This window comes from Rutilus rutilus (genome assembly GCF_951802725.1).
Source record: "Rutilus rutilus genome assembly, chromosome: 4".
Taxonomy (NCBI): domain Eukaryota; kingdom Metazoa; phylum Chordata; class Actinopteri; order Cypriniformes; family Leuciscidae; genus Rutilus; species Rutilus rutilus.
Window position 1 is genome coordinate 46,791,129 of NC_140212.1, and position 23,665 is coordinate 46,814,793.

General features: G+C 39.7%; 1 protein-coding gene across 2 annotated transcripts in view; it reads right to left on the bottom strand.

The window, feature by feature from the left end:
- LOC311289535 (NACHT, LRR and PYD domains-containing protein 3-like) overlaps positions 1 to 23,665 on the bottom strand; it is a 128,389-nt gene that overhangs the window by 86,229 nt on the left and 18,495 nt on the right. For both annotated transcript variants that reach the window (XM_084407612.1, XM_084407613.1), the window contains exons 4-6: positions 23,610 to 23,657; positions 20,830 to 22,657; positions 3,200 to 3,373 (exon numbers count right to left, since the gene is read on the bottom strand). In XM_084407612.1, the coding sequence (XP_084263738.1) occupies positions 3,200 to 3,373; positions 20,830 to 22,657; positions 23,610 to 23,657 (2,050 nt within the window). The remainder of the gene's footprint in view (positions 1 to 3,199; positions 3,374 to 20,829; positions 22,658 to 23,609; positions 23,658 to 23,665) is intronic.

The following is a 23,665-nucleotide window of genomic DNA, read 5'->3' on the forward strand; positions in this document are numbered from 1 at the left end:
TTTTTTTCCCCCATTTAACCCTCTGAGGTCAGCAATCACGCCGGCGTGATCTGTTCGCTTTTTTCCTTATCAGTTGAATTGAGACCCGAAATACTCTGTTGACTTTGATTTTACAAACAAGTTTCATACATCGATCGATCCTGTTGTGTTAAGTGTGTATTATTTTTGTGTATACTCACAATAAAAGCAAATTGTTTTGCTTTTTGCCAAATAAAGAAAAATAAACATGATTCAAGTTCTGCCTTCTCTCTGTCAGTTAAGTCAATTCTGAAACGTGTCTGAAAATGAACCATAACTCAGCGAATACTCAGTCAAACAGGCATACAGACAAACAGGCATGAAGCTTGAATTATCTTCTTTTAAATGAAGTATTTTTTATAAAAAACAAATATTCTCTGTTCATGTAATTTTTATGAAAAGAGAGAGATGTCGGTCGTTCTCATCTCAGCTCATTATGTTTTAATCTGACCCCACCCACGGAGAGCACGCGCTATTCAAACGCAAATGAATGAGGCAATCCATGCAAACTGTGAACACTCCCATATCAGCTCGAGAAAACACATCAAGTAAGATCATTGTACTTGTTTACACTGTCTCGCAGCGCTGTGAGGAATAATACTATCGTAATAATAATAATAATAATGGAAAATGTACCTCAGAAGTGCTGGTATTTCGAGGAGCAACGGATGGAATACTGTAGTAAGTTTTTTTCATTCTCAAATGAATCGCGTTTCTGTGTGTGAATTAATGAACGGCAGAGATGTGGCTGTTTACCACAACTCGTAAAAAGACAGTTTAAATTTGAATCGTGTTTCTGTGTGTGAATGAATGATCTGCTTTTAGCAAACTGTATTGCTATACTGAGATGAGTAAAAATCGACTGAAATATGTTGAAATAAAATGTATTTGTATAAGCAACGTATTAAACTGCAAATTAACATTTATATTGCTTATAATAAAAACGAAAGACCTATGTTAGAGACATATGAAAGACAACATTTCGTTGACTAGTTTTGGATAGATTACACATTTTTACTGTAAAATATCTGCCACCTCAAATAAGCTTTTGTTTGCCAATTTTTGCTAATATGTTAAATCTAGTATGTTTTGTCGATGTAGGCTATGTTCAAAGTAATGAATCCTTAACTTTGAAATATGTATGATAAAATGTATACTTTAGTTTTTACAAAGAAAGATTACACTTGAATTGTTGTTGTAACTGTAACCTTTTTAATAAAAAAATATATTTACAAGGTAGATGTAAACAAATTTTAAAAGGTAAATATAAGCCTTTTCTTTAAATAATTTTTATTGTGTTTTATTATTGACGTCATCCATTAGTCAAAAGTCTTATTGACACATATTTAGTATGTGTTTTGTGGCCTTATTTCAGAAACTTTAGTTTTTAGTTTTGTCAATAACCATGCATAAACATTATTCTCTCAAAAATACAAACATGTACATACATGTTGTTCACATATTATGGTAGCCCTGTTTGTGCTAAAAAAATAGACCCCAGAGGGTTAAGTCTGTAAGACTGAAAGAGTAAACAGAAAATAAACATTACAGAAGTGTAACATCTGTTGTCTTTTTTACACAATCAAATATAAAGTTACCCAGTAACTCAATATGGTTAAACAGTAGGCTATTCTCTGTGTCAACACTTTACACAATAAACTACAGATGTTCTTACTGCATAGAGATTAAACAAACATCCTCAGTAACACCAAACTATCTGCTAGACTGTTACATGTATAATCTATATGAATCAACAGATGTAAATAAATCAACTAATTAATCTGAGGCGAAGTGCCGAGGCTCGTTGCTGAGCAGATTAATCAGTGAGTCAGAAAACAAAAGGCTTCAATCTAGAGCATATGCGATGAAACTGATAGTCACGAACGTAATAACACACATTACTTAATGTAAACATATACATCAATACAGAAACCACAATTCTGACAAAAAATTACTTACAGACAAAGATTTGACCAAACTCTGTAATGATGCAGACTCGTGGGTGATTTCAGCGCTGTTGCTCGGCTCGAACACTAAGTCCGTCACTAAAACGGGTCCGACTAGGAAACGAACTAAACGCAGAAGGGCGGAACATATACAATAGAACAAAGAAAGGCAACAAATTAAATAAACCGTTGTTTTGGGGTTTTTCAGGTAGGTCTAACAATAGTTTTCAGGTATATAATTTGATTAAAGTAATCAAATGTGAAATAATACTGCATATTCATCACTGTATAAATTAAATATCAATTAATATTTTATAAAGTTAAAAAGTTATTTAGTCAATAGCAGGGAGTGATTACTTTGTGTTTGTAGTTTGATTAACAATCAGAAACATTAGGCTTTTATTATGCCGCTGCAGACTGAATGCACATCCAATATAGCCTGCTGTACTGTATATGCGTTTTCTTTTATTACGCATATTAAGATATAACCAACTATGTTTACCAGGATGCTTGCTAAGATGGATGTTTTACAGAATTTTATGTGAATTTGTCCATTCAAGCGCAAGACATGAAAGAGAATTCAATTCAATTCACACACTGTCTGAGGCACTTTCAGGGTGCGCTTTGGATGTTTGCGTTCATTAAATTCCTTGACCTGCAAATGTCCTGTAATAATGTAGGGAACCACTCGTTATACATAAATCAAGTAACAGTTCATGTTTTACTTACAAATACAATTTAGTTTTTATCCAAATGAAACGTGTTCTGAGTGAACAATCAGCAACCAAGAGCATACAACAGAAGTGCTCTCTCTCTCTCTCTCTCTCTCTCTCTCTCGTCAGTTAATGTTAGTAATACATGCTTCGTTTAACTTTCTTTGCCATTTATATATTCGACCAAACTACAAACTTTCCACTGATGTCTGTGAAAAAGGGATGCGCTCTAGGGATAGGCGTTACTATATTTTGTTAAATATTTCACTAATTAGATACATTGCTTCATAGACTGTACCCAGAAAAGTGTTATATAAATGTAACAAATTAATTATCCTTTATCCACATTATACTCTCTGTTGTAACTGAAGACAAACTCTCACAAGAATGAGCAGTGAAATTAAACATGGGACATCTGAACAAGAAAAGCACAATGTAATTGCATACAGAATAAATCTTAGCGGAGTGATTTTTACATAATTAATGCAAAATAAAATCAAATATAAGTATTTGAATTCAGACCTCAGTGTCTGCAGGTGACAGTTTGGACTCTTCAGTCCAACAGAAAGAAGCTTCACTCCTGAATTCTGCAGGTCATTGCTACTCAGGTCCAGCTCCCTCAGGGCGGTGTTTGAGGATTGAAGAACTGAAGACAAACTCTCACAAGTTTGAACAGTGAGATAACAGCCATGTAATCTGTGTGGAGAACAAAACAAACAGCAATATTAACATGTTATTCATGTCGGGTTTATAACAAGGGTTCTCAACCCAGGCCCTTGAGATCCACTTTCTGGCAGAGTTTAGCTCAAACCCTTATCAAATACACCTGAACAAGCTAACCAAGGTCATCTGGATTGCTAGAAAGAGTCTGATCAGGGTTGGAGTTAAACTCTGCAGGAAAGTGGATCTTGACCCTTGGTTTAGAGACACTTTTTCATGCTTTCATCACCAGCAGGGTGGATTATTGTAATGGACTCCTCACTGGCCTTCCCAAAAAGACCATAAGACAGTTGCAGCTCATACAGAACGCGGAGCAGAACCACAACATATGAGCACATCACACCAGTCCTCAGGTCTTTACACTGGCTCCATTTAGGATTGATTTTAAAGTATTATTACTGGTATATATATCACTCAATGGCCTAGGACCTCAATACATTGCAGATATGAATATAAACACTGAATATAAACCCAACAGATCACTCAAATCATTAGGATCACATCAGCTAGAAACACCAAGGGTTCACTCTCAGCATGGTGAGTCTGCTTTTAGCTATTATGCTGGAACCAGCTTCCAGAAGAGATCAGATGTGCTCCTACTGTAGTCACATTCAAATCCAGACTCAAAACACTTCTGTTTAGCTGTTCATTTAATGAATGAGCACTGTGCCACTGTTCGTCTGACTGTTTGTACTGTACTGCATTTTATTTTTTATTCTAAACTGTTTTAATTATTCTTATTTCTTTTGATTATTTTAATTGTTCTATTTAAAGCACTTTGAATTACCATTGTGTATGAAATGTGCTATATAAATAAAGTTACCTTGATATGACCAAACTACAACTGACTTACAGCTACACAGCCTAAGATGAAATCAACTAAATATAAAATAAGACATTAACCCTCTAAGCGCCAAAGTCGCAAAATTGCGACGTCATACTTAATAAAACAGGCTGTAGATCCTAATATGGTGTAATATCTCATTTGTATTCCCTACCACTAGATGGCAGACATGTAATACTTTGATTCAAGACCAAAATGACGTCATGTACCTATTCAAAGTGTTGGAGGAAACAGAGCTGCTGACACAGAGCAAGTGAGCAATCGTGTCATTGATGCGATAGCAGTTCAGTTCAGAGCGTCTGAGTAAATTGTGAGATTTGTGAGAGAAAATCGTCAAATGGCTAATAAAAACTTGTACCGTGAGGATGTGTTGCAAATGTTATTCGCCGATTCGCCGTCTAATGATCGCGCTTCTCCTGGTACATCTTTGCCGCGCAATGGTGCCGCCCACGCTTTTCCGCGCGTGCTTCTCCCGGTACATCTTTGCCGTGCAATGGTGCCGCCCGCGCCTCTCCCGGTACAACTTTGACGCGCAATGGTGCGAGTGTTCACGAAGCACAAACAGATCATTTTGACCATTTGCCCAACAGGCATGGGGGTGGCAGGGGTGGACGTGGTCTTAGTGTACATAGGAGAGAGCTGTTGCTAGAGGTAAAGGCAGCAGGGGTAGAAGAAATAGATGAACTGATCAAAAAGTAGGCTACTGTTCACATGTGTTTTACTACTAAAGTATTGTAATATAGTAATAATTTAGTTCTTTCTCCTATTTTATTGTTGGTTTCCTCTTTTCCGATCATTTGGAATGAGGATAAAAAAGACAAAAAAAAAGCATGTAAATAAATTCCAACATCAATTCAATATCTACTATTTCCTGAATATTACTGATGAACTGATCAAAAAGTAGGCTACTGTTCACATGCGTTTTACTACTATATAGTATAGTAATAATTTAGTACTTTCTCCTGTTATTGTTGGTTTCCTCGTTTCTCATCATTTGGAATGAGGATAATAAAAATAAAAATAAAACATGCAAATAAGTTCAAACATCAGTTTAATATATACACTATTTCCTGAATATTATGAAATTCAAGAGGGCCGCCGACGTCATAATATGCAAATAGAGTATATTTACACCCCACATAAACTTTCAGTCATCCCCAACATTTGTAATTTATAGTAGATATCTATCTTTTGGCCCTTTCAAGCCACAAGCTTTTGAAATTGTGATGTCAAAATCCATTATTTTTTCAAAAAAACCTTGGCGCCTAAAGGGTTAAATCTCTCAACATCTCGCCAGAGGATGATTAAACATCCACTAACCAGGGGGATTTTAATTTTTAACCATGACAATGACATATCCAGAGCCGGTCCTCCCTATATGCAAAGTACACAAGTTGCCCGAACCACCAGTGGCCCCCTTGCTCTCAAAGATGATTTCATGTCTAGGTGTTACGTTCTTCTCCCAGTTTAGGGGTCAGGAGGGAAAGTAACAAAGAAAAAAGGGCAACCCTTTCTTTTACAGTCCCCTAATTACTAGGTATTTACCTGGTAAATATATGGTAAGTTATAGTTGGTTATTGGTAATTACCACAGGTAACAAGTATGTAAATGCAGAGAAACTACAAACTAATTACTAGGTATTTACCTGGTAAATATATGGTAAGTTTTAGTTGGTTATTGGTAATTACCACAGGTAACAAGTATGTAAATGCAGAGAAACTACTAAGTATTTACCTGGTAAGCATATGGTAAATTATAGTATTTTAGTGTGTAATTACTTAAGGTGATTAGTATGCAATTACAGAGAAACTACCAGGGAAAAAAACACCACTGTTAAATATCAACTCAACAAAGTACTGTGTACTTGTTACCTGTTTAGGGTGGTAATAACTCCGATTTAATTGTGTACTTCCTCAGAATGTAGGCAGACTATTTTTAGAAACACCTCCAGTATTACCCATCAATTCAAGTTAGGTTTGTAGTTATCCTAGGGTTATGTTGGTAACAGTCCATGTTTATTTATTACTATCTTGAAATTAAGACGTAGTTTCCAATAAATTACCTTGTCTTACATAGTTGTTGTTCTTCATTGCTACACCCATTTATAGAGGGTTTGTCAAATAATTTACCTTACACTTACCTGGTAACTACCCCGCAGGAACAGTTTTCCCTAATGTCATGGCACATCTTAAATACTGGGTATGTTCTTGCAGATGTTTTTACAATTTACTCAGTAAGTAAAGTGTAACTGTACTGTAAAATGAAGCCTTGTTTATTTCCATGGTATTACCGGAATTGTACCATATAACTTGATCATTCCCTTTTCCATATAGTCACAATTTTTTACCTCATATGTCCTGCAACGTTACCAAGGAAAACATGACAATTTACTCAGTAAGTAAAGTGAAACTGTACTGTAAAATGAAGCCTTGTTTATTTCCATGGTATTATCGGAATTGTACCATGTAACTTGATCATTCCCTTTTCCATATAGTCACAATTTTTTACCTCATTTGTCCTGCAACGTTACCAAGGAAAACATGACAATTTACTCAGTAAGTAAAGTGAAACTGTACTGTAAAATGAAGCCTTGTTTATTTCCATGGTATTACCGGAATTGTACCATATAACTTGATCATTCCCTTTTCCATATAGTCACAATTTTTTACCTCATTTGTCCTGAAACGTTACCAAGGAAAACATGACAATTTACTCAGTAAGTAAAGTGAAACTTTACTGTAAAAGGAAGCCTTGTTTATTTCCATGGTATTACCGGAATTGTACCATATAACTTGATCATTCCCTTTTCCATATAGTCACAATTTTTTACCTCATTTGTCCTGCAACGTTACCAAGGAAAACATGACAATTTACTCAGTAAGTAAAGTGAAACTGTACTGTAAAAGGAAGCCTTGTTTATTTCCATGGTATTACCAGACTCTTACCACATCCTTTGCTACTGCTTAAACATTTTTGAAATCACAAACTTTTACCGTGTGTTCTGCAACTTAACTAAAACATTCCAGCCTGGTCTCATTGTTAATACGTAGTATTAACACGTAATTTTCAAAGATAGAAAACTACATAGGCTACAGTTATGAAGAAAAACAACATACGTGTAATCACAATAATTTATTTATTGTGAAAATGTCAAAACCGTAACCAAAAGTCGTTCACATGACGATGTGTTGCAGTCACAGTCCTCTCTTTCAGTATATAATAGTTTTGAATGAGGTACAGAGCAGAATTTAAGTTATTAATCCATGAAAATGTTAATCCGGCTTCGCTCTGTGTGAAGGCGCGCGCGCTTCTCGATTTCAAATATAGTTTACCGACTGAAATACGGCATGTCGCAATCTGTGACGAACATAGACCAACTGGCGAGAGCCAATGAGCGTTTGATATCACTACCGTAAAACATGTCGTAACGCTTCTTGAGGGCGCAATTTTTGAATTTGAATTCATCATCACGAGCGCGGGTCCGCGGGATTTGACAGTTACAGACTGCGCTGTTGTTAAAGCCTGTGGAATGGAGATGAAGATCACTCACTGGATAAAAGGCTGAATTTGGATCTCTTTCTTGCAAACGTATGGATTCTAAAGATTTGGATTATATCAAGTAGGCTATAATAAAATTTATGTCTTTTGTGAATTTATGTTGGGTTTTGGTGTATTATTGTTCTATTGGAGAAAACGCATTTTGTGTCTCACTGTAAATAAACTAAATATTAAAATGGTTAAACGATTAAATAAGGTACTTTTAAGGTTTTAAAGTGTATTGTTTAACTGCATGCTAATCCTCCGAAACGAGTTTGCAGCAGAAGGCACGAACAGAGCGAAATGTTATTAGTCTATTTCTTGAGTAAACTGCATAAATGCGACTGAAAACGTAATTGATTAAACATTTGAATGCAATAGAGTCAAAACATTAATGCCACGATTTTAATATGCATAAATAAGAATGCGTACAAATATGTACGTCGGTATAGAGTTGTTCATACGTAAATAATTTATGTTTTTGTGCTGTTATGCAAACATTTTACGTTTTAGTGCTGTAAATACTATACGTTTCTGTGTGTATAAAACGTAAGTAAATGTACGTATGGTAGAATTACACTTTACGTAAAAATACACACGTATTCTCATGAGATCACGTTGAACATTCTCAGTAAGTAAAGTGAAACTGGAACGTTACTGTAAAAGGAAACCTTTTTTTTTTTCATGGAATTACTGGGATCTTACCCTATAATCTGTAATAGCTACAGTTACGTAGCTATAACAGATTATAGGGTAAGATCCCAGTAATTCCATGGAAATAAAAAGGCTTCCTTTTACAGTACAGTTTCACTTTACTTACTGAGTAAATTGTCATGTTTTCCTTGGTAACGTTGCAGGACATACTAGGAACACAAATAAATAAAAATGTGACTATGGAAAAGGGAATGATATGGTACAATTCCGGTAATACCATGGAAATAAACAAGGCTTCATTTTACAGTACAGTTTCACTTTACTTACTGAGTAAATTGTCATGTTTTCCTTGGTAACGTTGCAGGACATATGAGGTAAAAATGTTTGACTATATGGAAAAGGGAATGATCAAGTTATATGGTACAATTCCGGTAATACCATGGAAATAAACAAGGCTTCATTTTACAGTACAGTTTCACTTTACTTACTGAGTAAATTGTAAAAACATTTGCAAGAACATACCCAGTATTTAAGATGTGCCATGACATTAGGGAAAACTGTTCCTGCGGGGTAGTTACCAGGTAAGTGTAAGGTAAATTATTTGATAAACCCTCTATAAATGGGTGTATGCAATGAACAACAACTATATAAGACAAGGTAATTTATTGGAAAGTACCGTCTTAATTTCAAGATAGTAATAAATAAACATGGACTGTTACCAACATAACCCTAGAATAACTACAAACCTAACTTGAATTGATGGGTAATACTGGAGGTGTTTCTAAAAATAGTCTGCCTACATTCTGAGGAAGTACACAATTAAATCGGAGTTATTACCAGCCTAAACAGGTAACAAGTACACAGTACTTTGTTGAGTTGATATTTAACAGTGGTGTTTTTTTCCCTGGTAGTTTCTCTGTAATTGCATACTAATCACCTTAAGTAATTACACACTAAAATACTATAATTTACCATATGCTTACCAGGTAAATACTTAGTAGTTTCTCTGCATTTACATACTTGTTACCTGTGGTAATTACCAATAACCAACTATAACTTACCATATATTTACCAGGTAAATACCTAGTAATTAGTTTGTAGTTTCTCTGCATTTACATACTTGTTACCTGTAGTAATTACCAATAACCAACTATAACTTACCATATATTTACCAGGTAAATACCTAGTAATTAGGGGACTGTAAAAGAAAGGGTTACCGAAAAAAGATATGATAAAGAAAGGTAACGAAAAGACGTAAAATTACGTGGAGAACACACTTCAGCCTCAGTCCCAGAGTGAAAGCAAACACAACTTCAACTACATTTCCCAGATAATCCAAAATGAGCAAAGCTAATAAGATTTTTATACAATACCTTTTAATTACCCACAGGTAGAGAAATCAACACTAGAAAGCAAACTTCTTAGCACTTCTCAATCACTTCTTAGCACTCAACAAATGAGTATAGGTCCACTCCTAACTCAAGGATAAGCACAGTTCTCACAAAATACACAATCTCAGCCTGAGGCTGGGGGAGAAGTGTTCCTCAGCACAGACTCCTCTGAGTGCTGCATTTATACTCCTCTGCTCAGACTCAGGCATGCTCACGAGTTGCAGCTGATGGTAATTAACCTGAGTGAGAGAGAGTGAGGGAGAGAAACAGAGCACAACACAAGCAATTTCTCACAACAGATTATATTAAAGACCCTGGGACGTAACACTAGGGCTCCACGATTAATAGAATTTTCATCTTTGATTTTGTCTTCGAACTTCGATTATGAAAACACCATTTCCTTTAAAGCAGTGCACTGTCGCCCTTCCTACGTAACATCCAAATCAGTCAAATCATGTAACATGACTGTCATACACATAACGTGGATATCAGCAGTCACTCGGACTTGCTACTTTGGGGGGGTTGAATCTTATATATTATAGCCTACATTTTTCAATTGTAGTCTTTTAAAGAGGCATCAAAAAAAAAAAAAAAAACTAATTGCAATCTAGGGCTGTCAAAAATATAGATTTTTCGATACGTATCGATACTGAAATATCTGAAACTCTTCCGCAGGATACACAAGACCAGCCACGCCTTCTCGCTCTCTAATCTCTTCGACAGTAAGTTGACACACAAACCCGCCTCCCTTCACTCACTCGTTTCATTTGCTCTGGATGAATACCCAAAGTGCACACACAAAGACATAACTTTGGAAAACCACTAGCCACAGTGGCTGGTGAGCAAAAAAGTTAATGTCAAGCCCTGCATACTGAATGAAACTGAAGGTTTTATTGTTTTTAAGGATGCACTGACAGGGCCCTCTGACAAGGTTTTGCTTAGGGCCCCCAGAAGTCTAAGCCCAGCACTGGAAATACATGAATTCACGTCTATTTGTGCTTGAATGGACACAGGGAAAAATATGTCAAAATTCCTGTCTCTGCGAGTGTCCTCAAAACACGTCACTTAGCCTACAGATGTGGCCATTAATAATGCACACTTTTTCCCGCAATATCATTCATGCCAAATGCTGCTGAATCCTGTCAGCACATTTTTTTGAATTTAAATAAATGTATTCACAGAATATCCACCAGATGGCGCATGGAACAACATAGCCTACTGTATCTACAGGCCAGACCAAATTGCAATTTGCAATTAATCGTCTTTGACCGATTGTTAAATATGCTTATAGATTATTACAGTACGTTGCATTTTAAAAATAGAATTAACATAATTATCAGTGTCTGATAAATTAACTGCAAATAATGTTGTCACTGTGGGAAAATCACACTAAAATAGGCCCATACAGTAGGCTGTCAACCATAGAATATGAAGTGCAGTTTCTCCAAACATAATATTTTTTATGTAGGCTATCTATTAATCATCATTAAAAATCAAAACATTGTGCTTTTGTAAAATAAAGAAAATAAACAGGGTGTGCGTTCTGCCTCTCCGTCGCGGTGAACTTTTTTTTCTTGAGCACGTCTATGTCAGGTCTCGTACAGGAAGCAGACAAGAAGGTAAGTTTTTAGTGCTTTATTTGCAGAATGGAACGGATCCAGTGGAGAATGGTGAGTATGCAGATAACTGATAAACAATGGTAACTTAACTCAATGATAATAATGTCTCTATTGCAGGTGATGGCAGATGGCAGATGAACCAGGCTGAATAAGATCGGGAAAGCAGGCAAGTATCCGGATGACAAGAAGTGAGTCTGTGTGTCAATGACAGAGAAGTGTATTGACGTGTATTGACGAGACCAGACGATGACTGAAGGTTGAGTGCTGAATATAAAGGGGTGAGAAGACGAGGTACAGGTGATGATGATAATTACTTAGAGGAGAGAGAGGAGAGTGAGTGCAGGTGTGCACCAAGGAGGATTCTGGGGAGTGTAGTGCAAAGACAGATGAGGAAGACAGACAGTGGATGTGACATTACTCCCTCCTCCCGCAAGGCGCAACCTGCGCCGAAAGCAGCAGAACACGGGAGGGGGGGTGGGCATCATGGAGTCCGTGATGGGGAGGTGGACCGGGTGTAGATGGACGGACTCCAGGATGGTCCAGACGGCCATGGTGGAGCAGACTGGTCAGGGGGCCATGGCGGAGACTTCCCTTCGGTTGGCCATGGCGGAGACGACCCCTCGGGCGGAGGAGGTGGCTATGGTGAAGAAGGCAGAGGAGGTGGCCATGGTGAAGCAGGCTGAGGAGGTGGCCATGGTGAAGGCTGAGGAGGTGGCCATGGTGAAAAAGGCTGAGGAGGTGGCCATGGCGAAGAGGACCCATCGGGTGGCCATGGCGGATATGACCCTTCGGGTGGCCATGGCGGAGAGGACTTATGGCCCCCCCAAAAAAAATTCCTTGGGGAAATTATCAGGCTTTGACACTGGGCTGGATGAGGCAGGGGGCGAAAGTGGCTCTGGGCTGGACAGGACCAACGGCGAAGAGGACTCTGAGCTGGACAGGACCAGCGGCGAAGAGGGCTCTGAGCTGGACAGGACCAGCGGCGAAGAGGGCTCTGAGCTGGACAGGACCAGTGGCGAAGAGGGCTCTGAGCTGGACAGGACCAGCGGCGAAGAGGGCTCTGAGCTGGACAGAACCAGCGGCGAAGAGGGCTCTGAGCTGGACAGGACCAGCGGCGAAGAGGGCTCTGAGCTGGACAGGACCAGCGGCGAAGAGGGCTCTGAGCTGGGCAGCGATGAGGGCTCTGTGCTGGGCAGGACCAGCTGTGAAGAGGGCTTTGAGCTGGGCAGCGATGAGGGCTCTGTGCTGGGCAGGACCAGCTGTGAAGAGGGCTTTGAGCTGGGCGGAACCAGCGGCAAAGAGGGCTCTGAGCTGGACGGAACCAGCGATGAAGAGGGCTCTGAGCTGGACGGAACCAGCGGCGAAGAGGGCTTCGTGCTGTCGCTGTGAGCAGTCTCAGCGGGGCAGTCGCTGTGAGCAGTCTCGGCTGGGCAGTCGCTGTGAGCAGTATCGACTGGGCAGACCCTTGCTGGCTCTGGCTCGACTAGGCAGACGCTTGAAGGCTCAATATGGTTCTGGAGGAGGATGGGTGAGGAAGTGAAGATGACTGGTGGCTGTGGTTCAACTGGGCCGATGAGAGGAGGAAGATCGCTGAAGTCATCCTCCTTGAGTTGCGATTCGGACCCGAACTGAAATGCCGGCTCGGCTGGACACAACCGGATGATGAACGGGGCTGCGTAGAATAATAAATAGAACTGACTCATTCTGGAATCCGAAGGATTCTGCATCTTGGTCTGGTCTTCTGTCAGGTCTCGTACAGGAAGCAGAAAAGAAGGTAAGTTTTTAGTGCTTTATTTGCAGAACGGAACGGATCCAGTGGAGAATGGTAAGTATGCAGATAACTGATAAACAATGTAACTTAACTCAATGATAATAATGTCTCTATTGCAGGTGATGATGGCAGATGGCAGATGGCAGATGGCAGATGGCAGATGGCAGATGGCAGATGGCAGATGGCAGATGGCAGAAGAACCAGGCTGAAGATGAAAGCAGGTAAGTATCCGGATGACAAGAGGTGAGTCTGTGTGTCAATGACAGAGACGTGTATTGACGAGACCAGACAATGACTGAAGGTTGAGTGCTGAATATAAAGGGGTGAGAAGACGAGGTACAGGTGATGATGATAATTACTTAGAGGAGAGAGAGGAGAGTGAGTGCAGGTGTGCGCCAAGGAGGATTATGGGGAGTGTAGTGCAAAGACAGATGAGGAAGACAGACGGTGGATGTGACAGTCTATAAACTGAAACAAAACTCAGCGAATACTTGTCACACATTTATGAGCCATATACCTTTATAAACATTTAAGTGTGTACTTTTAAATGATCGGATTCAAACTGTAAACAAATATTCTCTGTTTAAGTAATTTGTATAAAACCAACAAGATGTCCAGCTTCTCAAACGCTTCCTAATTATTTTTAATTTGACCACGCCCACGAGCGCAAAAAAGATTCACATGCAAATCTCCACATGGAACGCGCTCGCGCTCATTACCTCAAAAACAAAACATCAAAACACTTCACAAGTCTCTGCTTTTCGTCGAGTTTGAAAGAAGAGCCTGAGCTTACATTGGATTTACCTCAGAAGAAGAAGAACGCGATTTGAAGACAAGAAAGATGTAAGGAAAGAAATTCTTACATATTAGTTTGTTATTGTTGCATAAATTTCACATTGCAGTTGAACTGTTGCTAGATATATGGTGAATATTATAATATTTAGACCCGTGTTTACTGTTACTGTGTTTGTGGATATCTGCTCAAACGTAGATATGTATATGGTAACCATAATGTTTTGTATTTGAGCGCAATCGTGTTTGAATGTATCATATTTTGGATCGTGATCGTGTTTGAATGTATCATATTTTGCAAAGCGATCGCGTTTGAATGTATCATATTTTGTATTGCGATCGCGTTTGAAAAGCAAAACGCACCAAACGGCTTCATGTTTTTACTATTATCTCATTTCATATCATCATAACGAATGGAAACATTTGAAGTAACATGATAATCAATATATTTTTGACCCTAAGCTAAGACCCTTCGGGCGGCCATGGCGGTGAAGACCCTTCGGGTGGCCATGGCGGTGAAGACCCTTCGGGCGGCCACGGCGGAGAAGGCCCTTCAGGTGGCCAGGACGGCATTGGGAACCGTGTCGGTGAGGCCTCCACGGTCCCCCCAGAGGACTTATAGCCCCCCCCCCCCCCAAAAAAAAAAATTTCTTGGGGAAATTATCAGGCTCTGGTTCAAGGCTGGATGAGACGGGGCGAAGGCGGCTCTGGGCTGGACAGGACCAGGGGCGAAGAAGTCTCTGAGCTGTGCAGGACCAGCGGCGAAGAGGGCTCTATGCTGGACGGGACCAGCGGTGAAGGCTCTGGGCTGGATGGGACCAGCGGTGAAGGCTCTGGGCTGGGCGGCGATGAGGGCTCTGTGCTGGGCGGCGATGAGGGCTCTGTGCCGGGCGGCGATGAGGGCTCTGTGCCGGGCGGCGATGAGGGCTCTGTGCTGGGCAGCGATGAGGGCTCTGTGCTGGGAAGCGATGAGGGCTCTGTGCTGGGCAGGACCAGCGATGAAGAGAACTTTAAGCTGGACGGAACCAGCGGCGAAGAGGGCTCTGAGCTGGATGGAACCAGCGGCGAAGAGGGCTCTGAGCTGGACAGGACCAGCGGTGAAGGCTCTGGGCTGGGCGGCGATGAGGGCTCTGTGCTGGGCGGCGATGAGGGCTCTGTGCTGGGCGGCGATGAGGGCTCTGTGCCGGGCGGCGATGAGGGCTCTGTGCTGGGCAGCGATGAGGGCTCTGTGCTGGGCAGCGATGAGGGCTCTGTGCTGGGCAGGACCAGCGATGAAGAGAACTTTAAGCTGGACGGAACCAGCGGCGAAGAGGGCTCTGAGCTGGACGGAACCAGCGGCGAAGAGGGCTCTGAGCTGGACAGGACCAGCGATGAAGAGGGCTCTGAGCTGGACAGGACCAGCGATGAAGAGGGCTTTGAGCTGGGTGGAACCAGTGGTGAAGAGGGCTTTGAGCTGGACGGGACCAGCAATGAGGGCTTTGAGCTGGACGGGACCAGCGATGAGGGCTTTGTGCTGGACGGGACCAGCAATGAGGGCTTTGTGCTGGACGGGACCAGCGATGAAGAGGGCTTTGTGCTGGATGGGACCAGCGATGAAGAGGGCTTTGTGCTGGACGGGACCAGCGATGAAGAGGGCTTTGTGCTGGACGGGACCAGCGGAGAAGACTCAGTGCTGGACGGAACCAGCGGTGAAGAGGGCTTTGTGCTGGGCAGGACCAGCGATGAGGGCTTTGAGCTGGACGGGACCAGCGATGAAGAGGGCTTTGAAAATTTGAACCAAAATCAAATTGGTTGGGCAGGCACACACACATACAAATGCAAATGACACATTTCTGAGTGCTTTATTAAACAGAAATTTCATGTTTAATCCCATGCAACAAGAGATTAACACGTTTGCCAAATTGCTTTATGTTACACTTACTCTCACATCAGCTGTTGTGTAAACAGTAGGGGTGTAACTGTTCACAAAATTCACGGTTCGATATGATACACTTGTGTCACGGTTCGGTTTGGTACATTTTTGATACAGCAAAAAGAAAGAAATACCAGAGAAATTTCCTGGATTTAATTTTTTTTTATCTTTTTTTTTAAATTAAAACTAACATCATAAAGTCTGACATTTTTTTACTTTGAGCAATTCTGGAGCTATAATTGACTCTAGGAGCATATAAAACAAAACAGCTCCTTGGAAAAAATATTGTAGTAGTTATAAACAAAGGTTTATTTTAGTTCAGAATGATTAACATTTGAGGGCAGCAATTGTATTCATAACATTGTCAAAATAAAACCGACGTAATGTTACTTGAAGGCATTGTAGCCTACTATTCCTGCCAAACTTACATGGTTGCAGTGAGTGTTACTACGGTAAATCCATGGTGAATGTTGCTGATCTGTGGATGCTGGATAGTTCATTCATGGCACAATGTTTATTCCTGGTTTCCACGTCAGTGCTGTTTGATCCGTTAATAACGGAGAAATCTGAATGTTTCTCACTAGATCTCGCAGGAGTCGAAGCGATGTTATTACTTCTGTGGCGAATTCAAACGCTTTCTTTACTGGATCTCTTATTAGCGCTATAGTAACAGTGTCGCATGATCACGATCGGCTCGCGCTGCACTGGTCCAAACTGATGAACGGTCCTTCAACCACACAATAACGAGCAGTTTCGTTCCGCTTGCATTACGTTTGCCATTTGATGTTGGACAATGTTGTGGTCGCGCCGGCGGATTATGAGCGCGCCTACATTTGAATGTATTTTTAAATTACAAAATACCCCCAAATTCAATTTGTACCAATGTAGTTGAGGTCAAGAAAAATATTCATGACATGTTATAATGGCCTCATGACAGCCAATGTCAAAACCAATCACATGACAGTTTAATGTAATGTTAACCCATAAAGCTAAGTGGTTTCTTAAGTTTGATAATTAATCTGCTATGTCATGTTTATGACATATTTATGACAATTTATGTTGTCTTGGTAATGTCAAGTTGTCATTACCAAGACACTGACAGGTTATGATGTATTGGTTTATGTCAAGTTGCCATAACAAAGACATCTCAAACAATGTCATATTTGCATTAAAGGTGCCATGTGTAAAAATTGAGGTAAAAATATCCAAAAAAATGAGCTACACGCATCAAAAGAATGAGAAGAAATGAGGGCGATGATGTCATTAAAAAAATGTCAAGTTATAGTGTTGCAGAGATATCAACCTAAATTAGCATTAGCATTACTAGCCACAGCCCGACAGGTGTCGTAATACCAGTTTCGGCCATGGGAGGCGGTATGCGGGCAACATAACCACCAGCCAAACATGCAGTACACGAATAACTCGCACGGCTTGTGGGCGTACTTGAACCTGATGTTAGTCGTGTGGAAAGTAGCCTACAGCCCACTACTACATTCAAATAAAATCTGATAAAAAAGGAACAGAACCAGAGTAAACATTGGCACTGCTTTCCATCGCTGGAGACAACTAATGGACATGAAAAAAATGAGGTTTGACTCCGAACTTGCAACATTTCTTTTGGATTGGTAAGTAAGATGCTGTTAGTATTTCGTTAGAAGTTTGTTTTATATGTTTGTGTAGATTTTCGGGAAGTTATAACATAGAAATGTATCGAAGGCTGTTCGATAAACGTATATAACGTTCATAAATACAGTATTGTAATATAGTACACATAGCACAATCTCTATTGCTCTCTACGTGACCTATATTATGTATATTAAATGGCTTTCCTGAGGTAAATCTGACATAATTGTTCTCCAGCTGTGTTATTGACCTCTTCACGCTGATAAAAAACACTGATTGGTCGATATTATGTATGAGGAATACATTTTGGTAAGTTGTAGCCTAACGCTACTGTATCTTTCAGTGTTCGTGTTTTTTTACTATTATTAGCTAGTAGAGATGTTCGGTTTACGTGTGCTAGGGATCTGTCGTGTAACATTTACAAGCGCCAAAATGGTATTTATTGTTTGAATTGCGTGATAAAATTGACAGAATCTGAGAGCTGAGATTTTTTTTATATCATAACTAACCTGCTCTCTCTAGTCTGTCGGTCTCCGTGTCCTCTTTGCTTCGCGATTTTTCTGTGCGTGAGAAAATTGATGTGTGGGGTGAGAGTGTGTGAAAAGTGTTTGCGTGTCTCACGGTTAATGCGTGAGAGTTGGAAGCTCTGGTTACGCTGGCGCTAGCTTGGTCAACATCAGTGAATGCTGTCTGTCAAATTAATGTAATTCAAACTAACAATAAAAATGTAATATGAACAAAACGAATATGAACATATTTACTGGTCAAGGTGAAGGGGAGTAGCTTGAAGATATTCATACTCTAGAGTAGACCAACTCACTTTCTGGAGGTATACTGCCCCCATCTGGTATGGAATGTGGAGTATGAATTTATTTATTTTTACACAAGGCACCTTTAAAAATGTCATAATTGAGCGAATGACACTTAATGACAGTTGTCATAAACATGCATAAAACCTCCTTCATATTCATGACATGTGTCATGTCATGATTATAAAAGTGTCATGTCAGTCTTATGCACACCCCTTCAAGTAAAGTGTTACCAAGTTTATATTTGAAAAATATAAAAAGTTTAGGAGGATTCGCAAATAATGAAACAAATAATTTGGATTTGTGTCGAATGAGAAATGTTGGCTTTTTTCACTTTAAATTAATTTGTTTAATTTGTTAACTTATTTAGCCTAGTTTTATTTAAAATAAATAAACCTGAATAAGCTATACATCCATAGAAGCTGGCATGGCGTTACATAAGAAAAGAGAGATATTATTATTATAGCCTAAATATTATTATTATTATTATAAACTAGGCTACATTTAAAAAAAGTTATTTAAATAATAATACAGAAGGAACGCAAGAACAGAAACTGATTCTGCTCGGAGAATGGAATGGAATTTATGTTTTAAAAAAAGGTTACAATAGATGAAGTATGATAAAATGGATAAAAAAACTTTTCTTATAGAATAAAACAATGATAAATACACCAGCGCCACCTAGACATACAATTTGCCCAAAAGCCAGTCTAAAGAAGTTATGTCTCATGTTTGAGGATGATCCAACAAATTCTGAGATTCCTCCGAGGATTTTCCTCTGACTATTCCCTTTTCCAAAAACAGTCATTTAGAGCCACAAAGTGACCCTTGGTAAGAAAATGATCAGAGGACTTGAGAAAGTGTCATGTTTTGTCATTGTCATGTTTCTGTGTCTTGTCATGTGATTCCCTGTTTGTCATGTGATCCTGCCATGTGTCTTGTCATTGGTTAAAGTGAGCAAGTTTCACATTAACATTTAATCATTTAGCAGACGCTTTTATCTAGAGCATCTTCTAAATAAGAACAATAAAAGCAATCGAACCAACAAGAGGGCAACAGTTTGTGAGTGCTGTGTCCCAGTTAGTCAAGCAAAGTGCAAGTTTTCTTTTTCTTTTAAATAGAGAAGCAATAGAATAGAAAAGCATAAAATAAAGTAATTAAGTGCTAGTATTAATGGGTCAAGTGTTGATGAACAAGATACATCTTTTCTTGAAAATGACTCCAGATCCAGCTTGAGTTGGGCAGGTCATTCCACCAGCTTGGAACAGTCCAGGTAAAGGTCTGTGAAAGTGATTTTGTGACTCTTTGGGATGGCACGTCAAGGCACCGTTCACCCGAAAGCTTCTGGAGGGCGCATAAGTCTGAAGTATTGAGTTTAGGTATAGGGGTGCAGAGCCAGTGGTTGTTCTGTAGGCAAACATCAGTGTCTTGAATTTAATGCGAGCAGCTGTAGACAGCCAGCGCAAACTGATGAAGAGAGGCGTGATGGGCCCTCTCTTCGGCTATTTAAAGACAATTCTTAATGTGGCTTAATTAATTACAATGTAATTAATTTAAATTTAAATAAAGATTTAATATACACCTTGTTAATAAATGATACTATTTACAGACATGCAGATGCAGACAAGGTAAGCATTTTCTTTATAACAGTTTTCCATGCGGGAGAAAACAACATAAAAATATTGTTTTTCCACTCTGTTTACGGTGTCGTCATCTTAGGAGTAGATGGTGTTGATGACAAGAAAATATCCGAGATAATAGTTTTCCCTGGTTGTTGTTTTAGTACATTACGCCACATAGAGCATTTTAAAATGTCCCAGTGACGTGGTTTTAACACATTGCTTTTAATGAGAATTGAGAAACATTTCATGTCAAACCTCCACTGAGACAAAGGGCATGATCATTTTGTCTTCATGAAAATGATTTATTGGAGTATAATTTGGTCATGACATTTGTTGGAGTTTTTTTCAATTTTAACCGCCAGCTACATCTCACATAGGCTATTGCCTCCTGAACCTTTACAATTTCTCAAAGTAATTTAAATGTCATTTTGACCTTTATTCATATGAAAAAGAGGGAAGTTGATAATGTGTTTAAACGCTAAACAAGAGGCTAAGATTTAGAAATGATCATGTTTAGCATCTGTGTGTTGATGCAAAAAAACTAGAAAGTAAATTTAGCATTTTTAGATTGTGGGAACCCTGATTTTTTTGCTGTTGATTATTTTTTCATTATATTTCTTTTATATTTTCTTTTTCTGTTTAGAGAAAACACCACTGGTTCATTCATACTACAGTTCACACAGGGGAAATAATCTGCAAGCCATAGATATGAGACACCTTTTCATACACACTTTTGAACACAGTGAATCAGCGAATGTGAAAGTAAAACCTGAGTATGTTGAGTTGACAGTGTGAACAACAAGATATTTCCAACTGTATGTTAACTTTTAATTGTTGTGAAATTGTGTAATTACTCACAGGGCTTTTCTGCAGCATCTCACAGCTGGAACGAGTCTCTCGTAGTCTGCTGGTGATGAAGTGAACCTCTTTGGGTTGAGCTCGTCCAGCACCTTCTCTGACGTCAGCAGTGTGTAGGCCAGCACTGTGCACATCGAAGAGGAGAGTCCCTTTCCTGGATGATCATCTGGACCGAGGTATCTCTGGATTTCCTCATATAATGAATTCTCTTTGAGCTCAAGTAAGCAGTAAAATAGGTTGACTAAAGCTTCATCTGAGATGTTACACTGTAGTGCTTGTTTAATGTATTCAGTTGTTTGTCTGATGCTCTCTGTGGTGTCTTCAGTGTCTGTGGTGTCTTCAGTGTCTTTGAGCAGGCCTTTGAGGCGTTTCTGACTGGATTCCAGTGAAATGCCCATCAGAAACCGCAGGAAGAGGTCCAGATGTCCTCTCTTACTCTCCATGGCTTTACCAACAGCCTTTTGCAGTAGCTCATGTAATGTGACATCTCGTTTGGGTTTACCAAAGAAAAACTGAAGCCACTGCATCTTCTTGGGTTCATCAAAGAAAAACTGAAGCTCCTGCATGTTCTTGTTCAGGTAACAGAGGAACACATGCACTGCAGCAAGAAACTCTTGAACACTCAGATGCACAAAGCAGAAGATCTTTGACTCATGAAGAACATCTTCCTTCTTAAAGATCTCAGCGATCATTCCTGTGAACTCTGTGTGTTCACTCACATCAATACCACATGATTTCAGATCTTCCTCATAGAACACAATGTTTTCCTTCTTCAGCTGTTTAAACGCTAGCTTGGCCAACTTTAATATCATTTCTCTATTTGAATGTAAGAGCTTTGAACGTTGTCTTTCTGTTTTTCTATCGTACTTCTGGCTCTTCATGTTCATCTGTATCAGCAGGAAGTGAATGTACATTTCAGTGAGTGTTGTGCTGATGTTCTCTGCATTGTTCTTGATGAGGATATCCTGAAGGACTGTGGCTGTGATCCAGCAGAACACGGGAATGTGGCACATGATGTAGAGACTACGAGACGTCTTAATGTGCGAGATGATTCTGGAGGCCGCAGTCTCATCTGTGATTCTCTTTCTGAAGTATTCCTCCTTCTGCTGGTCAGTGAATCCTCGCACCTCTGTGATCAAACCCACATACTCAGGAGGGATCTGATTGGCTGCTGCTGGTCGTGAGGTCACCCAGACGAGAGCTGACGGAAGCAGAGTCCCTTTGACCAGACTTGTAAACAGCACATCTAAAGATGATTCTTTCTCAACAGTGTTTAATGATCTATTATTAAAATCCAAAGACAACCGACTCTCATCAAGTCCATCAAATATAAATGCTAGCTTGCATTCCTTATATAACTTTGATTTCTCCAGGTCCTTTAGGTCAGGATAAAATTCCAGCAGAAGCTCATGGAGTCTCAACTCTTTATTTTCCATCAAGTTAATCTCTCTGAATGGAAGCAGGAACACACAGTCTATATTCTGATTGGCGTCTCCTTCTGCCCAGTCCAGGATGAACTTCTGCACAGAGACAGTTTTTCCAACGCCAGCGATGCCCTTTGTCAGCACAATCTTTTCCTCATTCTTCAATTCAGTAAATATATCATTGCATTTGATGGGTTTGTCCAATGTTTGTTTTTTCTTGAAAGCATCATCCATCTTCAGAACCTCATGTTCCTGATTGACATCTGCCATATCTCCCTCTGTGATGAACAGTTCTGTGTAAACAGCTTTGAGATCTGCTTCATTTTCCTTTTTGCCCTCAAATATACGTTCTGCTTTCTTCTGCATGTTGGATTTGTGTTTTTCCAAAAACTTCTGCAAATTCTCTGTTTAAAAATAATGTAAGCAAATTAAATTACAGGCAAAAATGATTCCCACATTTCACAGTGTTATTGTAACGGTCACCAGCTGGTGTGCCCTTGAAAGCCACCAGAGGGCACTCCACACCAGACTATCATGTTTCACTCACTAACTACATTTCCCATAACTCACTGCCCGGACACATCATTTCTGATTGCATTCACCTGTGTCTCTTCACCTGTATCTCCTCACCCTGTTAGTCTCAGCCTATTTATATGTTCACTCATTCACACACTGCGAAGTTTTGTATGTTGTTGCACTGCACTTCTGAGCGTTTTTCCCTGGTTTTGTTGTCTCTTGGTTTTTGGATTTTTTGCCTGTTCCATGGATTACTCTCTTGCCTCTGACCCCTGCCTGTTTTGTTTTTGTTTTTGTTTTTGTTTGTTTGTTTGGACTGTCTACTTGTGTTTTGACCCATTGCCTGTACAATGGATTTCGTCTTTGGATTGTCCCTTAAATAAAAGCTGCATTTGGATCCTCAACCTTCGTGTCTCGGAGCAGTCGTAACAGTTATGGGTTTGGTTAAGGGTTAGGATTATTGGGGTCAGAGTTAGCTTTTGGGTCAAGGGTTGGGCAACAGTTAGGGCTAAAGTTAAATGTTAATTAAATGCATGTACTTTAAATGTAATTGCACTACGGAGGCTGTTGAATGCTCGATTCTGACTGGCTGACAAATTTTCTAAGGTGTGCAATTATTTTTCAGGAAATGCACAGCTAAAGTAGTTCTAGACACACACGCACGCACACACACACACACACACACACACACACACACACACACAGCTGTGCCCCACAACTTTATCAAAAATAGTTTTGCAACTGAAAAGCTACATGAAATTTCTCTGAATTCATACAGTAAATACATCCATCATGTGTAAATCGTTTAAGACCTCTATAATGAAGAAATGATGGTTGCACCTTCTAACTGTTTCTCTGGTGTCTCCGTCACTAAGGTTTTTTGTGGCTCTGTGAGG